At 46.8% G+C, this 24,443-nt stretch overlaps 1 protein-coding gene across 6 annotated transcripts; it reads left to right on the top strand.

The window, feature by feature from the left end:
* Positions 1 to 7,802: 7,802 nt before the first annotated feature.
* On the top strand, positions 7,803 to 21,080 carry LOC150066889 (keratin, type II cytoskeletal 1b-like). Of its 6 annotated transcripts, XM_090356222.1 has the most exons (11): positions 7,803 to 8,375; positions 11,829 to 12,043; positions 14,167 to 14,227; positions 14,710 to 14,805; positions 15,506 to 15,670; positions 17,559 to 17,684; positions 17,801 to 18,021; positions 18,433 to 18,467; positions 19,475 to 19,504; positions 19,607 to 19,681; positions 19,712 to 21,080. In XM_090356222.1, the coding sequence occupies exons 1-11, from the start codon at positions 7,803 to 7,805 to the stop codon at positions 19,843 to 19,845; spliced, it is 1,731 nt and encodes a 576-aa protein (XP_090212348.1). In that variant the 3' UTR covers positions 19,846 to 21,080. The 6 variants fall into 6 exon arrangements, with proteins under 6 accessions (XP_090212348.1, XP_090212333.1, XP_090212319.1 ...); XM_090356207.1 differs by having other exon boundaries at positions 19,475 to 19,609; positions 19,706 to 21,080; XM_090356193.1 differs by having other exon boundaries at positions 19,475 to 19,609; positions 19,649 to 21,080.
* Positions 21,081 to 24,443: the final 3,363 nt, after the last annotated feature.

Raw genomic sequence — 24,443 nt, 5'->3', positions numbered from 1 at the left:
CATACTATTCAATGGATTATTAATCAGTCATACAAAAGAAGGAAGTCCTGCCATTTGTGACACCCATGGTAGATCCAGAGGACATTATACTAAGTAAAATAGTCCAGACACAGAAAGACAAATACTGTGTGATCTCCCTAATGTATGGAATTAAAAAAAATCACATATGAACAGAAGTGTGGTTTCCAGGGGTGTGATGGAGGTTAAGTGGGAGATATTGGTTTAAGATATCAGTCTAAATTTTAGGTTATAAGATGAACAACTTTTTTTTTAAAGAAAGAGGAAGAAGACAAAGCCACCTCTGGTGATGCCCAGAGGTGGGGGATATAAGAGAGGGGGTTGGGGAGGAGGGAGAGGGAGACTGGGGCGGGGGAGAAGGAACAGTCTGTTGGCTTATTTCAAATTAGTCAGGATATTGTTGTACTCCTCTTTCACATCCCTTCCTCTTTTTGAGATAGTCTCACTGTCTAACCTTATCTGGGCTTGAACTTGAGCACCCTTTGCCTTGTCTCCTGTGTGTTGGGATTTTTTTTTTTACATAGATGACAGAAGCAAAGCTTTCCTGTACCTTTTATCTGATTTGCAAGCTATCACCACACTATGTTTTGCTGCTTCCAGTGATGATATAATTTGTTACAGGAAGCCGGATGGAAAACACAGTTTGCTTGATAGAATTTTGCTTTGTGTTACAAGAGAGTAATCTCTAAAATGGGTGCTCTTTTGTTATTTTCCTGGAGCTGTGCTAAGAGTTTCTCAGGAATTAACTCACTTGGTTTTCACAGGCAGTGAGGTAGGCAGTGCTCTTTATCTGCGTGTTATAAATGAGGAAATGGAGGCACAGAGAGATTAATGAGTATGTGGAGGGTTACACTACTATGAGTACAGCTAAGCGCCCAGCTCCAACACCTTCCTCAGTTGCCCTGCAGAGTAGAATATGTAATGTAGTTAAGTGACAAATCCTCCGATTCTGGAATTGGGCTGGCCAGGGGATAATCCGGGCCCAGCACTACAAGCTGTGTGCTTGTGGCAGGTAGCAGCTTTGTCACCTCATTCCCCACCCCCCTTCGCCCCCCGCCCCAGTAATGCCCTCTGTTTAGCTTCTGGCACATAAGAAGAGCTCCAGAAAAAGGTCAGTACTATTTATGGCCAATGTTTGAGAAATGGAGAGAATAAAAACAAATGTTTACTCAAATGCTTCATTCTTATGTCTATATAGTGCCCTGTTCTCTCCCCACCATGGGTAAGGCAAGACATGAGTTGGGAATTTACCCTGCAGTTCATATTTCCCCTCTGGGATTTGGGATTCTGGTCTCTTCTAATCCCTTGCCCTTCCCCCAGCACCCTCTCCCTTCCAACTAGACTTGTAACTTGAGTCTGTTTGGGCATCTTCTCAGTCCAGCACATGAGAGTGTCCTCTGCCCAGACAACTTATTTCCCTGCAGAGAACTTCCTCACTGTTTCTCTCAGAGTTCAATCCAGGTCTGACTCGGCTGGCAGCCTTGTGTTCCTTTGAGTCTACACCTGCTCAACTTCTCTCTTTGCCGCAGGGATCACAGATGACTGCCAACGTTGTTAAGGATATATAAATAGTCATGACTTCCAGCCTGCTGGATGCAAGAGCCTTAATTTGTCTGGAACACTGTTATCTCTGGAACATAGGAATGTGCAGAGTTGCACTGAGACTTTCTTGACAATCTCCAGGCCTAAGAGCACCTGCCTCCTGTCTCATGAGATGGGAAGAGATTGATCTTCATTTCTAGCCTTGGGGGGGGGGGGTTCTCATCAGAGGGGTAATGAAGGGGAGGTCCTGGCTGGTTTGGGGTTGGAGGAGGAGCTTGAGGTCTTCGTTGGTGCTTCGATACCCACCCAAACCCAGAAACCAGGAGGAGTCCTCAGAGATGGCCCTGTGTACTGGACACCATCTTCCTGCTCCTGTACATAGGGTCTGCTAGAGGCTGGAGGTGGTGTCTCCCCACCCCCTGGTCTGTCTTCCAGGCATCATGAGCAGAGGTTGCCTGGGACTTCCTTGTTTGGCATCTTTATCCTTTTAGGGTTGGGAGGCAGAGTGCCAGAGCTGTAGTCCTAGTTGTACCCTCGATCTTCTCTGTGATTTGAGCACATTCCTCTGTGCCTGTCTCCCCTTGTGAAATGGAGGCACTAGGCTGATGAACTAGGACACATGTCTGCTTCTGACATTCATATAGGGAGAAAAGTAGCCACGGCTGAGTTGGGAAGCCAAGGTTAGAAGCTTTCTATTCAGCCCCAGGAGCTATTTTCTCTTCTATTCTCGCATCTGCTGAGGATAGGACAAAAAAGTTCTCGTTTCAAGTCCCCCTACCCCTCTCCACCAGGGCTCTAGGGCTCGTCTGAGCAGGGAGTGGTGAGATTCTTCCTCCTTTTCTCTGCCCCACACCTCTGCCACACCTGTTTGATATCCACCTCCAGACCCTGTGAGATGCCAGGTGAGGTGGGGAACACCTCATCTGTGGAGGTTGCCTCTGTTGGCCACACCAGTCGCTCCTCTCAAACCCTGCCTCCAGTTGCTCACAGAGATTGTGATCAGAATGGCTGATAATTGCTCTGGCCTCACCCTCTTGGCAACACTGCATGTCGGTGTCAGGTGGGGTAAACTGGAGCCTACAACTTATTCCCACCTCCCTTTTAAGGAAAGTACTTGCTGGTACTAGGTGGGAAAGAGAGGAGTGGGGAGAGATAGTGAGAAAGGGAAGAGAACCAAGGACACACTATCCTCTCAGTAACACATGCAGTGTTTGCTGGGTTCCTTTGCCTTCCACTGTCTTCTGTGTTCCTTTTCCTTGCCCACACTCTTCTTCTTCATTTCCCGAGTCTCCTTTCCTCTTACATTTATTTAAAAATGTTAAACATCATATCTTTAAGTATAGAAAGGTATTTCAATTCAAAAATCCCTCCCTCTTTAAAAACTATTATTACTACTAGTATTATCATTATAAAAGTGATGGATAGAGAAGCTAAAGTTAAATAAGTCAGGTAAAGAGTACATTACTTTTTGGACAACGTCCCCCTTCCCTCACTGTCTCTAATCCCTCTTTCTTTTAATGATTAATTAATAATAATTAGCATAATTTTGGGGGTACCAGTTCAGGGGCTTGAACTCAGGGCCTGGGCACAGTCCCAAAGGTGTTTTTTTCCCCTCAAGATAGGATCTTGAGCCACAGCTCTACTTCTAGTTTTTTTTGTGTGTTTATTTGGAGATGAGTCTCCTGGACTTTTCTGCCTGTGCTGACTTCAAATTGCAGTCTGTACTAGCTCCTGAGTAGCTGGGGTTACCAGCATGAACTACCAGCTCTTGGATAGCCCATCTCTTAAAAGAGCAAGAAAGAAAGAAAGAAAGAAAGAAAGAAAGAAAGAAAGAAAGAAAGAAAGAAAGAAAGAGAGAGAGAGAGAAAGAGAGAAAGGAAGAAAGAAAGAAAGAAAGAAAGAAAGAAAGAAAGAAAAAAGTAAGCCAGCCTTTGTTATGATGCTCGCACAGCTAATGAGATCATCCACACACATCCCACTGAAAGCACTCATGAGACATTAACTAGTATTAATAGCTACGTACATATGACTATATAAATGATGGTAATCAAAATGAACTCCTAGATATGGAAACAAGAAGTTTTTTGTTTTTATTTTTAAATGCACTATGTGAAGTTGTTTCTTTCTTCCTTCACCCCTCCCTTTGGTTAACCCCTATTTTCACTGCTTTTGAAGTTGGTACCAGGTCTTGTATATGTTTATCTGATTTGGGGAAGGGAAGAGGAATGACAAAGTGGTAAGACAAAGGGTCACCCACTGCAATAGCTATACTCACAAGACACTAGGTTGGAAATGGACTTTAAAACTTGGGGAGAGGGGGAAGGAAAGTGGGTAAAAAAAGGGAGAGGGTAACACTGTTCAACAAGAAATGTACTCATTTCCTTACTTATGTAACTGTAACTCTTTGACATCACCCTTACAATAAAATAAAATAAAACCACTTGGAACCTTTGAAAAATTCCAAAGTTAGACCATATTGCCAGATCTCAAATCCACCCTGTTGTCTGAGAATGTGTGTGTGTGTGTGTGTGTGTGTGTGTGTGTGTGTGTGTGTGTTGGGAGCTGGGGGTTTTTGAAGCTGTTCAGGTGACTGTGACATCATCAAGTGTAGGCACTACTGTTCTGTGCTGTGCAGCCCGTTGAGAGATTCCTTTTAGGGACAGCAATTTATCCTAGCAAACTTATCCTCCACCCTATGGATGCCCTGAGGTTAGATATCTCATCTGGGATTAGCAATATCTCTCCTGTTGCATGGGAGTCAGTTTTTCTTTCTTGTGAGAGTAGGGAAGGGCTGCCACCTTGCACTCAAGGATCAGGAGGGCCCCATGCCCTCCTCACCCTCACCCTCACTCACCTTTCCATGGAAAAGCCCTCATCCAGATCACAGAAGATGGACTGGGATATTGACACTGGCTGCTTGTAACTGCCAACAGCAAACAAAGGGACTTTTCTGAATTCTTTGACCTGATGCTTCTTCTTTTATATGACTCTAATGGAATATAGTCTCATACACAGCAGGAGACTAAGCACAAATCTGGGTGCATGTTGAACTTCCCCCCAAGACCTTGCTGGCACCCATAGTTCAGTTCCATGTTTTTACCTCTTCCCTAGAAGCAAGGGTAGCCTTATGGCTCTACCTTGGCCTCTTGCAGTGTCTTTTTCTTCCTCCAGGCCTTGGTCCACAGGACTCCCTGGGTCATCCTGACCCCAATCCCCTCCTCCAGAGCACATGTGCTTGCATGCAGTACATCCTTCAAGGCCAGCATGGCCAGGGTCTGGGCTTCTGTGACTCCTTCTGCAGCTACTCTGCTTTCTAAAAATCTCATAGCACTGCAGAAGTGCAGCCATTACCACAAAATACACCAGCCACACTGGGAATTATTTTTAGGTCTTATCAAGCACCAAGACACATGCTTTACGTATGTGAAGAGCAGGGTTCACAGAGCTCAAGGAGATTAGACACAAATCTAGTCAGTGGAGAGCTGGTTTTCAACTCCACAGCTACATAATATGTGGAGGCTGCAACTGTGCCATGCGTTGGCCTTAACTAAATTGGGTAGGTCTCTGTTATTGGTCTTCTGGCCGGCAATTTGATGGGGGTAGGGGACAGGGCTTGGGGGACAAAATGTCTGGTTCTATTATCAAGGGGTTTCCTATTTATTTAGTTGGAAAGGAAGAGGTTAATTATGCATTAGGAAAGCACTAGGTAGGAGAGAGAGAGAGAAAGAGAGCGAGAGAGAGAGGAGACTCAAGGACCTTTTCACCTGCTGTTGCCTCCTCCCTGGGATGTTCATCCTCTGTTACAGTCTAATTTTTTCCTGCTGACCTTCATTTCTCCTGGCTTTGTTCTCTAGGCCTCTCCCAGCCTGAGGATTCTCACCTTCAGGCAACTTTCTCACACTCCACCCACTCCATTCCCAATTCCACTATCTCTTCCTTCTTTCCTTCCTTCCTCTGGCTCCATTGGTTGTTCTCCTTAGCCTTTGGGGTTGGAGGAGCCCTGGCTTTGTTCCCTTACTGAGTCCCCAAGGGTGTGAAGAGCAGAGTAGAGCTGGGTAGGCCACAGGATCTCAGGCTGGGATGCCCAACTCTTCTCAATTTTAGAGGAAGCTGAAAACCTCAGGCAAATCAGGTGGTTATGACCTTGCAAGGATCTGTGTGCAGCTATTTTTGTGCTTACAGCACCAAACCCTTGAGAAACAGGAGATCCCTTTACTATGTGGTGCTCTGGAGCAGGGGGCTTGACTGATTATAGCCAGGAGGAAGCAGGGCTGGGAGCAGAAACCAGCTCTTCTGTATGTATCTCAGGCTCATTCTCTCCTCCATCCCACACTCCTGGTGATGTCCCACCTGCACAGTTACCAGGCCAGGAAAGCTGAGAAGGGTGCTAAGAAGACATGGAAATTGAAGCTACCCTCAGAGCCTCTCCCAGCTCTAAGATACTTCATGCTGTTGCTCTCTAACCCCTCTTTCCTACCACCTGCCCTTTCTCACCTCTATTGGGATTTCTGCCTCAGCTTTTAGGGTCCTTGTGATTTCAGCCCCAATTTGTGTAAATTAAATTATTGATAGTATGAAGACAAAGGAAAAGGACATTTAAAGTCTCAGAAGAAAACACCTCACAATTCCTTTTTCAAAGTACTTAATAAACGAATGGTGTTTAAACTTAGGGCTTTGTACTTGCTAGACAGATATTGTGTGTTCTGCCTAGGCAAGCTCAGACTGTAATCTGATGGATGCTTCCTGGGTAGGTGGGATGATAGGCTTTGATTGGTTGAGATGGGGACAGTCTTCATGAGCTTTTTGCTCTCAAGTCCCCCTCTTGAGTAGTGGGGTTCACAAACATGAGCTACTGTGCTCAGCTCCAAGCTACCTTTCAAGTTCACTTTTTCTAATTACTACTACCACTACTGCTACTTAATGTCAGCAGTGGGACTTGAACTCAGGGCATCAAGCTCTCACTTGACTTTTTTTGTTTATGGCTGATGACCTGCCACTTGAACCACAGCTCCAGTTCCTGTACCAATAATTTTATTTTTTTAAATGAGTTATCTGCACAGATGGATGTTTATTATCATTCTCTCCACTTAACCTCATAGCACAAGTGTTTTGATTTTTGCCACATAATCTCCAGGATGGTGATTTGAAATAAATAATTGTATCCAGTTGGATAAGCCACCATTTTTCTGATGCAAGAGTTCAGGATTTTTTTCCTGATGGTTTAAAAGCATCATTTTTACCTTTTGGGTGAAAACCAGCAGTTATTTGAGTCCAGAGAGTGAACATACTGTTTTCGTAGGCTGACACTGATACACTTGAGTATGCTTTTACCCCAGTCCTCTGCTTCTCAGAGTGTGTGCAGGGGCTATTGTTGGACCCTGAGCACTTTACTAAAGGCTCTCTGTAAGTTCAGAATTCAAGGGTAACCACTTAGCAACAATATATTAATATCACTGTCATTTATCATAGCAGAACAAATTTCTAGTTACTGAATCTAAAAATAGGGCTTGCATTTCAGATGTCTTACTCTTTAATTCTCCTTTAAAGGGCCTTTTATTTTATTTTATTCTAGAGAACTATTGCCTATAACAGCTCAGAAATGACAAAACAGAGAAAAAGAGATAGTTGGAGATAGTTTATCTCTTGGTCTGTCAGTCAATATTTGATGTTAGTAGATGCCCAACAAAAACGTTGATGGGGAGCAGAAAACACCTTTTCCCCAGGAGGACAGCCTGAGCATGGCAGATGTCTCCTCCACCCGCATCCAGCAGCTATGCTCTCAAGGTCACTAGATATCTCCCCACTTTGTCCCAGATCTCTCAGACACACACCCAAGCGAAAAGATCAATGGTAGAGTTTCTTAGGAAGAGATGAATGATTTGGAGAAGAAACTGTACAGGAGTTTCCAGCAACTAGATGCTGAGAGATTACTGCATGCCCCATCTCTCTGCGGCATGAGATAAGTGATAAATGATCAAGTTGGGGAAGTTTCTCTGCAATGTACTTTCTGCAATACATAGGTGTGAAGTTTCAAACAGATGTTACTGGCAGGCAAACTAAACAAATAACTCCCCTCCCAGGATTCTAGGCGGCCCAGCCCAGCAGATGTGTCTGTGTATATATAGGGACGGAGCCAGGACTCTTCCAAAGGAGTCACAGCTCCTTCCTTCCTTCATCTCTGCCTCCATCCTACTGGGCCTTTGCTCTCACTTGTGCTTGTGCCTCTGGTTGCTCCAGCAACCATGAGCCGCCAATTTAGTTCTCAGTCTGCATTTAGCTCAAGGAGCAGACGGGCCTATAGCACCAGGTCTTACTCAGGCTTTGGTGGTGGGAATCGGGCTGCAGTGTCTGTGTGTCAGGCCCGAGGGAGGTATGGTGGTGGTGGTTATGGGAACTATGGGGCGGGTTTTGGTTCTAGGAGCCTCTATAATCTGGGTGGCAGTAAAAGCATCTCCATGAATCTACTGGGGAGAAGCTCTAGTGGTTTCTGCCAGGGTAGGGGAGCAGGAGGAGCATTTGGAGGTGGCAGGGGCTTTGGAGGTGGTGGCTTTGGGGCTGCTGGCTTTGGAGGTGGTGGTTTGGGGGCTGCTGGCTTTGGAGGTGGTGGCTTCGGAGGTGGCAGATTTGGAGGTGGTGGAGGATTTGGGGGCTTTGGTCCTTCTTATCCTCCAGGGGGCATCCATGAAGTGACCATTAATCAGAGCCTCCTAGAGCCACTGCATCTACAAGTGGACCCTGAAATTCAGAGGGTCAAGACTCAGGAGCGGGAACAGATCAAGATTCTCAACAACAAGTTTGCCTCCTTCATCGACAAGGTGAGGAGCACATGAGGGCCAGGTGGGGTCTTGGAGAGGAAATCGGCAACCTCTGTACCACACTGTGCAATTTCACTTGGAGGACCGAAGACAGGGACTTCCTGTTGTGTATCTCCTGGGCTTCTTGGAGGCTTTCTTTTCATTTTGCCCTTTTGGCAGGAGAGCAGGTAATTGGTGTGAAGATACTCAATATATACACAGTGTAGTAACCTCAGCCTCATGTATTGTTCACTTTCTATCTATCCATGCATCTGTGCACCAGTACATAGGTCCACATTCATTCATCCACATTCATTCACTCATCCATCCGTCTTTACATATCCCTCCCTCCTTCTATCTGTGTACTCCTCCAGTATCACCTATCCACCCAGTCACACACACACACACACACACACACACACACACACGCAGACACACACCCCTTCCTTCTTGGCTTTTTTCTTTGCTTCATCTCTCTCAGACCCATCCAAACCTATATCATCCATCCATCCATGCATCCATCCATGAATACATATTTACCTTTCCTCTCATCCAGTCACATACATTTTTCTTACATACGTAACCCTCCAGTTATCCATTGATCAATCTACATCCTCACCTATCGACCAAATTGCTCACCCATCTCCCCACCAATTCAGTCCACAAATATTTACTAAGCATCTATTATATACAACTATATGAAATGCTATAGGAAGCGATTATGACATAACATTCTGTCCTCAGGACCCCAGGATTTGAAGGGGAGACAATGACATCAGTTTTTGGAAAGGATGTTAATAGGTATTGTAATCTATGGATTGCCATAGCTCAAAGAATTTGACATGGATTTATTTACTTAAATTTTAAATGATCTTTGAGTAGTTGTACAGAGGGGTTTCAGTTTAACATATTGATTTGTGAGTACAATGCATTGTGATCAATGTCATTCCTTCTATCAACATGAACCCTTTCTGCCAGATTTTTGGAGGGTTTAATCTAGGACCCTCACGTCTGACTTGAGTCTTAAAGATAGAGGAAGAATAAAAGTTTCCCAGGGCAGAGGTTCTTAGGCAGAAGGAAAGCATGATGCCTTTAAGGAATTTCAAATAGTTAAAACTCCTGGAGAAAATAGCAGAACAGAGGAGGAGAAGAAGTGGCTAGGAAGATACAGAGCTGGGGCAGGAACAGGCCTATGAAGATACAGGCTGGACCCAGGAGAATCCGCTGCAGAGCGAGGCTCCCATGACCAAGGTGGCACTCTGTCTGAGCCACTGTGGCATGAGGATGCGGGCAGAGGCCAGGGTACAAGAAGTCTGATTTCCTTTCCTCCCCTTAGGGAGTGACCTCTGATGACCATGAAGAGAGATTGATTACTCAGCCAGGCGGCCGCTGGCATGGAAAGGACAAGGCTTCCATTACAGTGATTTCTGACTGTCTTCTTGACTTCCCTCATAATCCAGCACAACCCATTCTCAGCACTCTAGCATAGTCATCCTTTAAAAGCATGGCATATGCTTCTCCATTAAATCCTCCCCTGGTTCCAGTCTCATATGAAATAAATCCAGAATCCTATAAAGCCTGATACAATTAGGCCCTTCAACCACATCTGCTGCCACCAGATTCCTTCTTTTGGTCTCCGCAGTGTCACTGTCAGGGAGCCCACAGCTGCAGTGAGCATAGAATTGTCTTCTACATTCCCCTGGAGTGCCAGCACAGGGGTGTTACTGGCTGTGCCAACAAGCCTGTGAGAGCTGCCTGCCTGATGTTTTGCTTTGACAAAACTAGTGAGAATGAGCCTTAAGAAACAAGGCTCTCTGCAAACATTTTACAAAGGCTGGCCCCTTAAATAGGCAGAGTCTCAGGGGCCTGGGGATTCTGGATACCTTCCTCAGCACCACACCCAAAGGCACTGTGCTATGGCGGCACACACCTGTAATCCTAGCTACTCAGGAGGCTGAGAACTGAGTTTTGTGGTTCAAAGACAGCCCTGGCAGAAAAGTCTGTGAGACTCTTATTTCGAATGAATTAACAAAAAAGGCAGAAGTGGAGTTATGGCTCAAGGTGTAGAGCATTAGGCTCTGAGTTTAAGCCCTAGGGCTCTCCCACCTCCAGCACACACTTTGTCTGCAGGTGCTGTTCTGATATCACTAGATGGTATGTTATTCTCTCTTGGAGGAGGGAGCTGAGTTCTAGAGGTGTGTTGGCACAAATATATGCGTGTGTGTGTATGCACATGCACAACCTTTTCTTTCTCTTTGTTGGTCATGGGGCTTTTCTGCCTTCTGAGTAGCTAGGATTACAGGTGTGAACCACTGGCATAACGCACAAGTGCAAATTTCCCCTTGCGGGTAGGCACATGTACCTGAGCAGAACACAGAGCTAGCACCCTTGCCTCTATGCGCACATGTGAGGAGAGGCTCCATCTGTGGACAGCTAGCGGAGGGCAGATGAGAGGTGGCCAATCTGGGTACTCCATCTGCACAGCTGTGGATTCACAATGTTTTGGGGAAAAGTAGTGAAGATACAGGGTGTCCCCTCCTGATTTCCTGGCTAAAAAGAAATGGCAACTTTGGTATTTCCTAAATATCTGCAAACCCAAAGTTCTTACGTGGATGCTGAATGCATTACACAACTTAAAAAAGATGAGATTATTAAAAAAAAGGCTGGATTCTATTAAGTCTTCAAATGAAGTTACTTTTCTGAAAACTATACTGGTGAGCAGCAGAAGAAGCACTGGTTTCAGGGGTCATCCAGTCAAGCTTGGTAAGGAACCAGCCTTTGTTGTTGTTGTTGTGAAGGTACTGGAGTTTGACCCAGGGCGTGGGCACTGCCCCTGAGCTCTTTTGCTCGAGGTGCACTCTATTATTTGAGCCACAGCACCACTTCCAGCTGTTTTTTGGTGCTTAACTAGAAATGGTCACATGGACTTTTCCTACCTGGGTTGGTTTTGAATAGCAATCCTCAGATCTCAGCCTCCTGAGTAGCAAGGATTATAGGCTTGAGCCTCTGCTGCCTGACCGGCAATCAGTTTTAATATTCCAAGCCCAGTTGCTTCTTCTCTCTCCTTTCCTCCATTCCTCAATCACATGACACATGTCAACCAGAAAGAGAAAGGAGCCTTGCATCTTCAGGGATTCAGAGGCTCCCCAGCACTCCATGTTTCTGCTGTCATGGATAAATTAAGCATGGGAGTGAGCGTGTTATGAGTTAAGGAGTTGTATGGGAACAGAAGAGGCACTTAATGGGAGGTAATGTGGCTTCAAATCCAGATGGGGCTCAGTATTCCTTTTAGGCAAGCTGACCTTAGAGCCAGAGGTCACCATTAGAAATCCCCTCCTATGTGTGGGTCCTGCTCCCAGAGAAGGGGAAGCTTTGTGATCCCTGGAGGAGCCATCCTGATTCTTTGAGGCCCAGATGTGCTACAGGGAGCTGGGCCAGCCACAGCCTGAGATGGACTGGGATCCTTGCTCCTAGGTCCGATTCCTGGAGCAGCAGAATCAGGTGCTGCAGACGAAATGGGAGCTGCTGCAGCAAGTGAACACCTCAATGCGGACCAGCAACCTGGAGCCCCTCCTGGAGAGCTACATCAGTGAGCTGCGGAGGCAGGTGGATGCCCTCAACGCCGAGCAGATGCGCCAAAACACAGAGTTCAGGAACATGCAGGACGTCGTGGAAGACTATAAGAACAAGTAAGGCCAGGGCGAAGGGCTGGGGAACGGGCCCCCACAGGCAAGATATTCTGCTTCTGTGTTGAGGTGTAAGAGCCATGGTGGGTCTGTACTGCACAGCTCTGGGGTGGGGAGCACCATCTTGCACCTGGCGCCCCAGCTAGGTGTTTCACACCTATATTCCTAGTTACTTGAGAGACAGATCTGAGGATTGATTTTCAAAAAGCCAGCCCAGGAAATGATGTTTGTGAGATTCTTATCTCCAATTAATCAGCGCCCCCCCTGCAAAAAAAGAAAAGCTGGAAGTGGAGGTGTAGTTCAGGTAGTACAGAGTCATCTTTGAGTGAAGAAGCACAGGGACAGTGCCCAGGCTCTGAGTTCAAGCCCCAGTATCAGTACACACACACACACACACACACACACACACACACACACACACACACACAGTATATTGGGTGGGGAAGGGAAGGATAGCTTCATGGATATTGGAGACTAATAAGTTCTTTCTAAGGGTTCATCTCTTTTAAGTTTCCAAGTTTCACATTAATAAAGAGGGAGCAGTGAGTTCCGTCCTTGTGGAGTATTGTGATGAAGAGATGTATGGTTCTCAAACTACAGCATGCATTAGCGTGTTGAAATCAGGTTGCTGAGCCCCACCCCAGTAGGTCTGGAGAGGGCCAGAGCATTGCATTTTAACATGCATCCTAGGGATGCTGATGATGCTGGTGGGCTGGGGAACTGTGCTTTGAGTACCATTGTGTTAGATGAATTTATGCTTAATAAGTTCCAGTATTGTGCCTGAATGCACTAAGCACTCTATCTTGGAACCAGTTATTACCACTCTAATGGTAAGGGTGACCTCCCTGTGGCTCCTCTCCCTCCTTCCCTCCTCTTTCCTCCCCTATTGGATGCTGGTGCTTCTCTTAACAATGCTTGGACACGTTTCCTGTGCTGGGCTGAAGGACAGTCAAAGGTGTAAGTCATCAGGTGAAAAGTAAAACTCACATTGGAGATGTGAAAGGACGTGACTACAGGTGGACTATTTTTTCTTTAAAATTCAGCAATGTCTAGATGCCAGTGGCTCAAGCCTATAATCCTTGTCACTCAGCAGGTAATGATGAGGAGATTCACCATTCTAGGCCACCCCCTATGCAAAAATGTTCATTGGACCCCACTTCAACAATAACAATCTGGAGGACCATAAACCAAAAGCAACATGCTGTTTCAAAAATAACCAGAGCAGCCAGGAGTTTGGCCTAGTGGTTAAAGCGCTTGCCTAGCATGCATGAAGTCCTGGGTTCTATTCCTTGGTACCACATACATAGAAAAAAGCCGGAAGTGGTGCTGAGGCTCAAGTGGTAGAGCTCTAGCCTTGAGAAAGTCCAAGGACAGTGCTCAGGCCCTGAGCTCAAGCCCACGACTGGCAAAAAAAAAAATAACCAGAGCAAAGAGAACTGGAGATGTGGCTCAATTGGTGGGCACTGATGGCTTATCATTACCTGTAATCCTAGCTACTCACGAGGCTGAGATTTGATGAAGATCATAGTTGAACACCAGCCTGGGTAGAAAAGTCTGTGAGACTCATCTCCAGTTAACCAAGAAAAAGCCAGAAGTGGAGCTCAAGAGGTAGAGCACCAGCCTGGAGTGAAAAGGCTAAGGAACAGTGTCCATGCCTATAGACTATCTATCTATCTATCTGTCTGTCTATCTATCTATCTATCTATCTATCTATCTATCTATCTGTCTATATCTGTCGGTTTGTCTGTCTGTCTATAGATATAGATCTATATATCTATATCCCTATCTATCCATTTGTATGTATAGATATGTATATATAAAGTTGCTACTTCATGTTTTTGAGAAAAAAGGATTGTGTCTGCCACATTTACCAAGGGAGTACAACAGAATGATAATGGACATTCTGGGGACATTCCGTGTGGCCTGGGTTTTCCATGTTGGGTCTCTATCCTCTTTGTTGACTTGCAATGTTAGGAGCTGTCACTGGTGACACCCAGGCCCTAGTGTCACAAGTGGGCTGAATCCAAGACAGAGGAGGTTTGGGGGGAAATCTGAGCATTCTGTTGTGCTCCTCAGGTAGGTAAAGGCGGCCCAACAACCTGTCCCTGCTTCTTGCCTCCACACAGGTATGAGGAAGAAATCAACAAGAGGACCCACTCTGAGAATGACTTCGTGGTTCTGAAGAAGGTGAGGGAAAGCAGAACCCTGGAGTGGGGGAAAGTTGTGGATATACAAGATTGGGTGGTGTGAGAGATTCTTGTGGGTGCTTTGTGACATGGACAAGGTAGTTTCTGGGGCTAGTGTTGCCCTGATATGGGGTCCTTCCACTGAAGGAGAAGTCTGAGACTCACCTTCATGGGACTCTGTGAGAATCCTCCAGTCTTACCTCTTCAGGTTTCTGAAAGTGAAACGAAACAAGTGACAGTGCTTGTGTGTTGGTTATGGTGGCCTTGCGATAGAGGGAGGGAGCAAAGCTGTTGGCTGTGGCTGTCTGAATTATAGAGGCTAGTGTTCTTTCTCAAAGCCAGTTTACAGGACCCTGATTTGAATGAGGTGATCACATTTCAGGCCAGGAAGTGAAGCCAGGGAAGCAGTGCCCCTTGCCTGGGCCACCCAGTGAGGTGGTGCCCCTGGGTGCTAACGCCAACCTATCTTTGCTTGCTGTCTAGGATGTGGATGCTGCTTATATGGGCAAAACTGACCTGCAGTCCAAAGTGGATACTCTGTTTGGGGAGATCAACTTCCTGAAATACTTCTATGAAACAGTGAGTGTAGCCCTTCAGCTCATTTTCCCTCATTCTGGGCCCAAAACCCAATCTAATCTATCAGGGGCTCATCTCTCCTGCACCCCAAATCTGAGGGCCTGGAGTCAGTCAACCTCCCAAGCCCAATCCCTCAGGGTTCCTGGTGGGTGCTGTCCCTGTTCTATGGCTCCTGGTCTGTGTGGGACATGAAATGAACACCAGGACATATTGGGATAAAACCAAGCAGGAATCTTCATGCATTTCAGGCTGTTAGCACACTGTAGGAGATGCAATAGAGAAGAGGGGGTGAAGGATGCTCCTGTACCCTGCCTTCCGGTCTGCTGTGTCTAACTTGGTGACCCATGCTCTTGAGTGGGTAATTGTTAGATGCTCAGTTTATGGGAATCTCCATTTTATAGCAAACAGGAAGTGAGAGATTAAATTACCCATGTGATGGCTATTTAGCTGGTCAGTGGCTCTACAATCTGACCCTCCTCACTGTCTTTGAGAGCTCACATGGCTTCAAGGAGCTAGTGTGCCTGTCATCACCTCTCCGTATACAGTTCAAAGAACTCTCCCTTAGTCCCCGGGCCCTCAACTGCAAGATTCCCTCCTGGTCCAGGCTCTGGCCTCCCCACAGCAGTCTGATGAAGCAGGAGAAGGAAACTGAGATGCTAGGGGAAGAGTAGAATGATTCCCCCAACTCCTCCATGACCTACAGGAGCTGTCCCAGATGCAGACTCACATCAGCGACACCAATGTGATCCTGTCCATGGACAACAACCGCTTCCTGGACCTGGACAGCATCATCGACGCTGTGCGGGTTGAGTATGAGATGATCGCACAGCGAAGCAAGGATGAAGCAGAGGCCTTGTACCAGACCAAGGTGAGCTCTTCCCATTAGACACGCAGCCGCCCCCCACCCCACCCACCCCACTAAACAGATACTTCACAGAACTTGCTACTGGGCATATTGGTGGTAAAATTTAAGAAATCATGGATAGAGATTATCCATCACTTACCATCACTGCGAATACGCTTATTTCTTCCAGTTCTCTATCACAGACAGTTTTGGAGAAGTCATAGGTGCCAGACACCACACAAATGATTTTGTGTGTGTACCAGTAAGTATTGAGGTTTGAACTGAGGACCTCATGCTGTTGCTTTTTTTTTTTTTTTGCTCAAAACTGACACTTTACCATGAGTCACACCTCCATTTCTAGCTTTTTTCCTGGTTAAGTAGAAATAAGAAAGAGTCCCACCGATTTTTCTGCCCAGGTTGGCTTTGAATCTTGATCCTCAGATCTCAGTCTCCTGAGCAGCTAGGATGATAGGTATAAACCTGGTTTCACATAAATGCCTTACAGAAATATTTAACAGATTATGAGATTGCATCATTTTCCTATGCCTTGTAACTAGCAAGTTGCATCTAATTAAACCTAGTTAGGTTTAATCTATGCTCTTAACCACTAGAACACTTTTACTTTTTAATTTTTTTCATCATGATATCCATTAAAATATAGTCTTGTACTTTTTTCCTTTCTGTGACACTAAATATCCCACAGCAATTTCTTTTGCCAGTCCTGGGGCTTGAACTCAGGGCCTGAGCACTGTCTCAAGGCTAAAGCCCTACTACTTGAGCCACAGCACCACTTCTAGCTTTTTCTATGTATGTGGTACTGAGGAATTGAACTTGGATCATCATGCTTGCTAGGAAAGCACTCTACCACTAGGCCAAACTCCCAGCCCTCCCAGAACATTTTTTTTTAACAGCATGCTATTCCATTATAAGATCAAACTTTCACCTATTACAGGGATGTATGTGTAGCTATGTCTTTGTTTCTTTATTATAAGTTGATCTAGGCCTTTTTTGGATAGTGAAGAATCTGTATTCAAAGAGACAAAGTCAGGTAGCTCAGTCACTAAATTCTGACTGACTGGTACTTGGTGATCTGCTTTGCAATTTACCCTTGGCCAACTCTAATCCCTCTGATGTCTGGATGGAAGGCAGGTGTTCTGGGGTGCAATGGGCTTTGACATCCAAATGGGTTGGTACCCAACAGTAAAATGATCAAATTAAACATTCTCTCCAGTCAACTCTCCCACACCCACCATGTCCTATGGGTAGAGTTCTGAAATATGGGGGGCGGGAGAGAAAGAGGCAGAAACAGAGACAGAGATGAGAGAGAGGTGGGACAGAGAGATACAGAAATGAGAGAGGGAGGAGAAAGAGAAAAGAAAACAGGAGAGAGGGAAGAGGGAAAAGGGGAGAGGGAGAAAAGGGGGAGAGATGGAGAGGAGAGGTGGAGGAAAAGGGGAGGAAAAAAGAGAGGGGGGAGGGAGAGATGGACAGAAATAGAGATTGAGGAGATTATGTGAGATGTGCTGAGGGCCTCTGAGGACTTGAAGTCTTGTCTGCAAGGAGAATCACCTGAAAGAGGTAGGAAGGACTTTGATGGGCTGAAAAAAACAAAGCCCTCAGTACCAGTAAAGAAGGACAATATGAAGGCTTGGGTATGTAAGAAAGGAAGTAATAGGGCTCAGAGGGTATGATCCTGCCCAGAGAATGGTGGGTATGAAGGAGGATTGGTTTAGGGGTCTGTGTTTATGTGTGTCTATCTGCAGCTCAGGTGAGAAGTGTGATTGTGTATATGGGGGTGGGGGGACCACAGCTCTTCTGGAACTTCCCAGGGGAGAGCAATGCAGTTCCTTCCTCTCCCAGAGTTGCTCACAGGGAGCAGCAAGTGTTGATGTGATGCTACCTTGACCCTTAGTACCAGGAACTCCAAATCACAGCAGGGAGACATGGAGATGACCTAAAGAACACCAAGATGGAGATTTCTGAGCTCAACCGCAACATCCAGAGGCTGCAGGCAGAGATTGGCAACGTCAAAAAGCAGGTGGGATGGGTACTCTGGATGTGCTGACTAGATATGCTGCCTCCCACAATTCCTTGCTGGACCAGGCTCCTGAAAACTCAACACCTTTGTGGTTCCCCAAACTACCTCTGATGCAGATTGAACAAATGCACTCGGCCATTGGGGAGGCAGAGGAGAGGGGAGAGCGGGCCCTCCAGGATGCAAAGCAGAAGCTGCAGGACATGGATGAAGCCCTCCAGCAGTCCAAGGAGGACCTGGCCCGGCTGCTGCGAGACTACCAAGCCATGCTGGGGGCCAAGCTGTCCTTGGATGTGGAGATTGCCACCTACCGCAAGCTCCTGGAGTGTGAGGAGAGCAGGTGGGTGCGGCAGCCCTGATTCCTGGCAAAGCTTGATGCACTATTTGGAGAGAAGCAAATCCTTCCAGTTTTTTTTTTTTTGGGGGGGGGGTAGACTGGTAATCCAGGATGAGCAGAAGTATTTCAGTGAGTTTGAGTTAGAAGATGTGGGACTTGGGAGGAGGGGGTGCAAAGCCAGTGTGTCCATTTCCCAGCCTCCACATATCGGGTGTCCATACCTGAACCCAAGTCATTGAAGCCAGTTTGTGACCCCAATGCTAAACCATTTCACAAGAGTGCTAGCCCCAAGGCTCCTTGTCCTCTGAGGTTGAGGGGTGGCTTTCCCTTTCACAGCCACATTTCCATACTGCTCCTTCTGGCTAGTGTCTTAAGGCTTCTCAGCCTGACTGATATCTGTATTTTCACTTTCAGGATGTCTGGAGAGCTGCAGGACCATGTGAGCATATGTAAGTACCAGTAGAATCCAGAGAACTAGAGGGTAGGCTGGGGGACAGTTGCCAGGAGAACAGCAGGGAGCTGGCGTCTGACATTTTAGTTTTCAGTTTCTGCTCCAAAGAACAGCATGTCATTGCAAAAACCTGGAAGAATTTGCTGGAATCAATGGTTATCTGCTTGTCTTAATATCTAATGATACTCATGGCTAAAATATTTAGGGTATTATTCAGAAAACAATGAATAGACAGTTCAAAGAGTGCCACCACCATTTTTTTTTAAGAAACAAACTAGCTTTCATTAGCCAGGCACAAGTGGCTTACACCTGTGTAATTTGTAGCTACTCAGGAGGCTGAGATCTGATGATTGAGGTTCAGAGCTAACCAGGGCATGAAAATCAGTGAGACTCTTATTATCTCCGATTAACCACTCTCCTCTTCCAAAAAAATTGGGCGGTGAAGCTATGGCTCAAATGGTAGAGCACCACCCTTGAGTTAAAGGACAGGTGCCCAGATCCAGAGTTCAAGCCTCAGTACAAGAGACAACTGCCCGCCCCCTACTCTAGTTATATTAGTTATAGGTGGAAGAATTTCACTGTTACATTCCTACGATATAGTCCCATCAATCTCATCCTCTTTACCATTCCTTCCCACTACGTGTGTGTATATATATATATATATATATTTTTTTTTTTTTCTGCTTTCAGTCCTCGTTTTCAGAGGGTCTCAGTTTTGTTTTTATTTTTTGCTCCGGGGCGGGGCCTGGATCAAGATTTTTTCTGATTACCTCTCAAGCAGCTGGGATTACAGGCCTAAGGCACTGAACCAAGCCTGAGGGATGCTGACCTGGGTAAATGGGCCTACTTGGGTATCTACTTGCAAGTCGGGTGTCACCAGTAATCAAGGCAGTAGGGGGCTGCAAGTAGAGGTAGAGGAGTAGGTGCTGCTGAGCCCTCCTCCCCGCCGGATCTGACCTGTTTGCCCGGTCCCCCCCGCCCCCACCCCTTCTCTTTCCACCCTAGCGGTGCACAGCAGCCAAACCACCTTCAGCGGCAGCAGCAGCGGCGGCGGCGGCGGCGGCGGCGGAAGTTACGGAGGAGGGGCTTCCCGAGGGGGCGGCGGCGCCGGAAGTTACGGAGGAGGGGCTTCCCGAGGGGGTGGAGGCGGCGGCGGTTATGGAGGCGGGGCTTCCCGAGGGGGCGGCGGCGGCGGCGGCGGCGGCGGCGGAAGTTATGGAGGTGGGGCCTCCCGAGGGGGAGGCGGCGGCGGCGGCGGCGGCGGAGGGAACTACGGCGGCGGAAGTAGCAAAAGCAGCGGGCGATATGGCGGCGGCGGCCGGACGCAGATCATCCAGACGTCCACCAGCAGCTCCCGCAGGCGCGTGCTGGAGTAGAACCCGCGGCCCCCTGCGTGCATCCCCTCCCTCCCCGGCTCCCACCACCCCCGTGGGCCTGCGGGCTCTCTCCGCTCACCTCCCCACCCTCTCCCGACTCGTCTCCCGCTTACCTTTTAGTGATGGGGATCTCAGCTGTTGTGCCAAGAAATTCAGCCCTAGGTGCCGGCAGCCGGGTGGACAGGTCGCCCCCTGCCCCCCGGCCTGCCGTCGGTTCGGGGTGGGTCGCAGTCACGTTCAAGACACGTCCCCCGGCGGGACTCCGCGCTGCTGGGCCTGGCTCTCGTTCTAGGTCAGCGGCGGAGGGAAAAGGAGGCCTGCGCGACATCCACAAGGCGGATGGATGGATGGATGGATGGATGGATGGATGGATGGATGGATGGATGGATGGACAATCGAGGGCCAGTCCGTGTGGACCACACTCAGTGTCTCGACCCCAGGCAGCGATCTGGGGGTGGCGTGGGGGGGCAGCTGGTTTCCAGGCAAGCTGGCTCGGCCCCAAGGGCCCATGTCCACCTCTTAGTCTCGGGACATTTGATGGTGCGTGTTGGGTCATTCAGCGTCTACCGCTGATACTCGCAGGGTATGCCTCGTCTTGAGTCCGAGTCAGTGTCTCATGAAGCATTAACCCCTGGGCTAACAGCCCTGGTGGGGGCCCCAGTCCTTGCTCAAGGGGAGACAGTTAGGCAGGGGAAAGTGACGGGCGGTTTGGCTCTTCCTGGCAGTTCCGGGCTTTGAAGCCTGTCCCTTCCTGAATAATAGTTCTACTGAAGAGTTGTCCCAACTGCCTGGGCGCCTGCAGCCTCCTCTCGTGCTGGTGCCCCCAGGAACACGAGATGGCTGAGTTGGCTGAGCAAATCTGGAGTTGGCCCATTTGCAGCAGACAGGTGAATCCTTTTATCCAGGCTTCCTTAAGTCCCTTCTACCTTCTGTTCTCCATGGCTCTGAGCACATTGTGAGACTTTCCCTCCTAATTTAGGGTTTTATGTGTGCTGGAGGCAGTAGAAAGGCAAGAGTATCAACCAATGATTGACTAAAGGAGATAGATAAATAGGCTTTGCTTCCAAGATCTGGAATCTCCTTCACTTGCTTGCTGAGTCCTCACACCACCTTCAAGTCCCTGATTCTGTGCAGACTTCTGGGAGTCTCCTGGGGGAGGGCTTGTGACTCCATTTCCTAATTGAAAGCTGTACCTTGAAGGCCTTGGCATTTCTGCTCTTTCTACAATAAAATTCCCTGTGATCTAAAAGTGGTGTAGTCAGAGGTGAGTTCTTTATTTTCTTCAGGTCTTTGAAACAATTCATATTTGTGAAACTAAAGTCTATTTTACGTTCACAACACACAATCTTCTTTTGGGGGGCTGAGGAAAATGCTAAGCATATTTTAAGCACATGCTAAGCAACGTTTTACCATTTGAACCAACTCTTCAGCCTTTTTGGTTGTGTCTTATTTTTGAGATAGGTCTTGGTTACTTTTACTGCCTTGACTGGCCTAGAATTAGAAATCCTCTTGCCTTTACCTCCTCAGTAGCTGGGATTACAGTTGTACACCACCATGTCTGTCTGTGAACACTCCAAGACATAATCTTAAACTACTCTTTAAAGTGACCCATCATTTAACAATTAGGTACACATTAGCTCAGTGAGCATTTATTAAACTCCTACTGTGTGTCAGGAAGTGGCTTAGGTCCTCGAAGTCCAGTGGTGAGGAACATGTTTCTGAGTCTTGAAAGTGCCCATAACTCAAATCACATTGGGAGGAAGAGAAATATTGAGGGAGGAGAAGCTAGAGTGTGTGCCTCTATGGGCCACATGGCCTAAGGGTGAAGCAAGACCTGTGTTTACCCACCGGAAGAGAACCACTGAGCCCACTGTTGTGGGAGGGGGTTTGGTGCCAAGAGGCTTCTGTAGGATAAGAGGGTGCCACAGAGCTAGGGAAGAGACTAGGAGCAGGTGTGGGCAGGGATATCTTAAGAGGATCCTTGGGAGGAGTCTTCACAGATACACAAAGACTGAATGTAAGTCAGCAGAAGCAGGTGGGGGAAACTAAATTGTGAGGCAATCGGCTGAGACCTAGTAACTGAGTGGGGGTTAAGTGCAGAGGACACTTTTTTTTTTTTTTTGCTGGTCCTGGGCTAGAGCTCGGGGCATGAGTACTGTCCTTGTGTTTTTGTTTGTTTGTTTTTTCTAAAGGCTAGAGCTCTACCACTTGAGCCATAGCACCACTTTCTGGCTTTTTTTCTATGTGTGTGGTACTGAGGAATCAAACCTGAGTCTTAGTGCATGGTAGGCAAGCACTCTACCACTAGGCCAAACTCCAGGTCAGAGGACACTTTTTTTTTTTTTTTTTTTGCCAGTCCTGGGCTTAGGCTCAGGGCCTGAGCACGGTCCCTGGATTTTCTCAAGGCTAGGACTCTACCACTTGAGCCACAGCACCACTTCTGGCTTTTTGCTACGTATGTGGTGTCGAGGAATCGAACCCAGGTCTTTGTGCATGCTAGTCAAGCACTCTACCCCTAGGCCAAACTCCCGGCCCACCGAGGACACATTTTTAACTGACCCTTTAAGTGAAACTAGAATGCAGATTTTTTTTTTTGCCCGTTCTGGGGCTTGAACTCAGGGCCTGATCACTGTCCTTGAGCTTTCTCAAGGCTAGAGCTGTATTACTTGAGCCACAGCACCACTTCCAGCTTTTTCTATATACGTGGTACTGAGGAATCAAATCTGGGTCTTTGTGCATACGAGGCAAGCACTCTTGCCATTAGGCCAAACTCTTGGCATGTAGATTTTTTTTTATTAAAGAATTTATTAACATTGATTTTTACATCGTATTTCAAATGATGTGTTTAACAAACATGTATTCAAAAAGGGAATCTATATATACAATCACAGGCTCTTAATTTTTAGAACATAATCAAAATTAGGCTAAGGGCTTGTATATCATAGATACGCATTAATGTAATAAAACATGTCTATAGAGTCATAAGTTTTTATGTCTATGTAGTTGTGTTTATATTTCCTGTACTATGTCCATATCATTGGGTATGTAAATATTGAGTCCTTGCTCTTACAATGTTTGGATCTAATAGCCACATATTAAGGATACCACGCACCTTTTGTTCCTTTGGTCTTGACTTGTCTCACTCAACATGATTCACTCTAGATTCATCCACTTCCCTGCAAATGCCATTAGTTTATCTTGTCTGTTGGCTATGTAGAATTCCATTGTATATTGCAGATTTTTTTTTAATGGAGCCAATTAGGCCATCCCGTTTTCCCATGTGTATTTCTAAGTCTGTACAGTCACGTCAAAGTTGTGATTTGCCTTCTTATTCCCCAGAGGAGCATAGATGGAATTTGGATATGGAATTCATTCAAATAGGATTGCAACCATATTGATAAGACAGTATGTTCCCAGGCACACCCTGCTTTCTTGCTGAGAAATTTCTTCCTATTGCACCTGTGTTGGCAACAGGTCTATTAGAAGCAGGCTGGGAAAGGGAAAGATAAACACAGGGGCTGACCAAGGGGAAGAGGAAAGAGGAAGGACAGACATAGTGCTCCATACTTACAGTAAAGAATCGCAAGCACAGGGCTAGGCAGAGTAAATGTGGCTAGATAGCAGTAGGCATACAAATGATTGACAGTATTCTGGTGAGAATGTATGAATCAGTAGGGCGTGGTACCTGCAAGAGACAAGCATGGGAACCAGGAAGGAGAGCACCAGGAAGAGATTTCATTCAGTCCTTTCTGTAGTTATCTGACTGCTCTGGGGGCTCTGAATTACTGTCAAGGACAATATTTCATGGGGTTTATTCAGTGATAGGGACCTGGACAGTAGCGATAGAGTGCCAGAAGTCTAGCTACATTGGAGGAGTGGTTGGAGGGCTTGGAGAGTCTTTGGGAAAAGATATAACAACTACCTGCAAAGATTAGAAGGCACGCTATAGGAAGAGAGGAGGAGGAAGAGGAAGAAGAGGAGGAGAAGGAGAAGAAGGAGGAGGAGGAGGAGGAGGAAGAGGAGGAGGAAGAGGAGGAGGAAAAGGAGGCTGGGGCTGATCTCAGTGATTGACCCATATGGGTAGGCGGGAACTCTAGCAGATCTGGCTTCATGTAATATACACTTTCCATTGATCTTGAGATGGGAGAGGCTCTGTGGCGGAGTTGTCAAGCTAACTATTTGGCAGGAGGTGAAGGGATGAGGTAAAGATGGTGGGGATACATATATGGTGGCATTTCACATCTTACTAAGAATTCATGTGGTAGAGCCTGATGGGGGTTAAAGGGATGTTGCGTATTATATTCGATTAGAAGAATAAGACCAGATTCTAGGAAAGGATAAAGTCATGAAGAGAGAAGCCAATGGCCTAGTTAGGCTTATACAAACCAGCCCCAGCTTTCCAGCACTATTAGACTGATTACAGTCTATGGACCAATTTCTAGCACTGTGGGTCAACTATAGGTGTGGCTAGTTGATCCCTGGGATGGTGCTTGTGTTGCTCTAAAATACTCTGACTTCAGGTGCTGGTGGCTCAGTCCTAGCTACTCAGGAGGCTGAGATCTGAGCATCGCCAGCCTGGGCAGGAAATTCCATGAAAC

The sequence above is a fragment of the Megascapheus bottae genome, chromosome 2 (genome assembly GCF_031878675.1).
Source record: "Megascapheus bottae isolate mThoBot1 chromosome 2, mThoBot2.hap1, whole genome shotgun sequence".
NCBI lineage: Eukaryota > Metazoa > Chordata > Mammalia > Rodentia > Geomyidae > Megascapheus > Megascapheus bottae.
The sequence above is the reverse complement of the archived record's forward strand: the minus strand, read 5'-3'. Positions and strand labels throughout refer to the sequence as shown.